The 2155-nt window shown below is 38.7% G+C and overlaps 1 protein-coding gene across 1 annotated transcript; it reads left to right on the forward strand.

The window, feature by feature from the left end:
- Positions 1-230: 230 nt before the first annotated feature.
- Positions 231-1190, forward strand: MC2R (melanocortin 2 receptor). Its single transcript, XM_009284081.2, has one exon. The coding sequence runs from the start codon at positions 231-233 to the stop codon at positions 1188-1190; it is 960 nt and encodes a 319-aa protein (XP_009282356.2).
- Positions 1191-2155: the final 965 nt, after the last annotated feature.

Consider the following 2155-nt stretch of genomic DNA (forward strand, 5'->3'; position numbering starts at 1 on the left):
TTCAAATGTCTATTTTTGCCCTATATGTGTGGTAAATTTCTTCTTGATACTTATGTTTCTACATGTTTTATTGTAGGAGAAATTCAAAACATTTCAGTTAAGTCTTAAAATTGCTCCAGATAAAGGAGAAAGTCTTCACCAAAGGAAGAATGGTCTGACTGACAGGTCAGCTTCAGAATAAAGCCAAGCCTGAGAAACAACAATCCAGAATCTTTCCACAATCAGAAGAAATGAGCACTGAGAGACCTTCCAACCTAATCAAACACCCAGGGCAGACAAACATTCCTTCCCTCGAAAATATGAGTGATTTCTCCTTAAATATCACTGACTGCACCCAGGTCGTGGTGCCAGAGGAAGTTTTTTTCACTGTTGCTGCTGCTGGAATACTGGAAAATCTGCTTGTCCTTATTGCTGTCATTAGAAATAAGAATTTGCACTTGCCCATGTACTTCTTCATTTGCAGTTTAGCCATTTCAGACATGTTAGGTAGCTTGTACAAAACTCTGGAGAACATCTTTATCATCTTGTGCAAAATGGGGTACCTGACACGTCGTGGGGACTTTGAGAAAAAGCTGGATGATGCCATGGATTCCATGTTCATTCTGTCTTTACTGGGGTCGATTTTCAGCTTGTTAGCTATTGCAGCAGACAGATACATCACTATCTTCTACGCTTTGCGGTACCATAACATCATGACGCTAAGAAGGGCCTTGGTTATCTTGGCAATCATTTGGACGTTCTGTGCTGGCAGTAGCATTGCCATTGCCCTCTTCTCCTATGAAGCAGCAACAGTCATTCCCTTCACCATCCTGTTCCCTTTAATGATGTTTTTTATACTGTGCCTCTATGTCCATATGTTCCTCCTGGCTCGATCTCATGCTAAAAAGATCGCCTCACTGCCAACCAGCACAGTCCATCAGAGAACTAACATGAAAGGAGCCATTACACTGACCATTTTCCTTGGAGTTTTCCTTTGCTGTTGGGCCCCCTTTGTTCTTCACATCCTCTTAGCAAGGTTTTGCCCACATAACCCTTACTGTGCCTGCTACATGTCCATTTTCCATGTGAATGGGACGCTCATAATGTGCAATGCGATCATCGACCCTATGATATTCGCATTCCGAAGCCCAGAATTACGGAGTACATTTAAGAAGATGTTCTGCTGTGCCAGGTCAAACTGGAGCTGGTAAACACTTCATGAAAAATGAAGATTATAGAAGCACACCTATGGGGTGCTGTGCAACATCAGTTTGCAGAGTTAAAAATACTAACGATTATGCCCAAAGTAATACTATGCTTGTAGGATACTGCCAGTGACTTTCAGAGGGCTACCAAAGAATGCATAAAAACTAAGTATGCACATAAATCTTTGCCAACCAGACCTCCAGAAATATTACTGATTAAGTTAATTCTGCAGACATTTTTCATGCAAGTAAAAAATAACTGCATCTTAACTATCTTTTGTCATTTCAGAAAAAATCAGACATAAATCTTCTGCAGCAAGTATTGCATTACCCCAGAGATGAGTTTATGCCAACTCTTTTTGTACCAGTAATTTCAATTTAAGGTGTATACCACTTAAAAATTCTGTTGTTTAAATCACAATGAAATGAACATTTGTTTCTAAACTGCACATTTATATAAAAGCCTATGATAAAGCAGAAAATGTGGACATGTAATTGGATTTTGCTGGAAAAGTGAATTCATGACTGTTCTTTAACATCTAGTCTCTTTAAAATCACACAATTAGTGTTCTCTAAGCTTCAAAAATAACTTTTGGAGTGTGAGTCCAAGAGAAGAAGATATTTTGGTTTAAAAGCTATTGTTAGTGACTGAAGAGTTTTTTCCAACATAAAGTTGTTGTGGCAGCAAAGACAGGTTTTGAATTTTAAAAACCCAAAGCCGTGTCTGAACTAGCAAAGCGAATTGCTGAGCTTGCCAGCTCCTGGGCCAGTTTATTTTAATAAAATAATAAGCTTCGCAGACAGTAAAAGAACTCTGATTTAGCCATGACTTTCTAAACATGCCACAACAAAGAATTAAAAAAATAAAATACCAAAGAGAAAATTCAAAGACCTCCAAGGAAGTCAGTCAGCTGGATAAGGAATCAGCTAGCCAGTCTGGAAGGATGCTATGAAGCAGTTTGTAATTTACA

The sequence above is a fragment of the Aptenodytes forsteri genome, unplaced genomic scaffold, assembly GCF_000699145.1.
Source record: "Aptenodytes forsteri isolate BGI_AS27 unplaced genomic scaffold, ASM69914v1 Scaffold229, whole genome shotgun sequence".
Classification (NCBI taxonomy): Eukaryota; Metazoa; Chordata; class Aves; order Sphenisciformes; family Spheniscidae; genus Aptenodytes; species Aptenodytes forsteri.

What these genes read in the sequence shown, in the direction of transcription:
- MC2R (XM_009284081.2), top strand. Translation starts at nt 231, where the DNA reads ATGAGCACTGAGAGACCTTCCAACCTAATCAAACACCCAGGGCAGACA.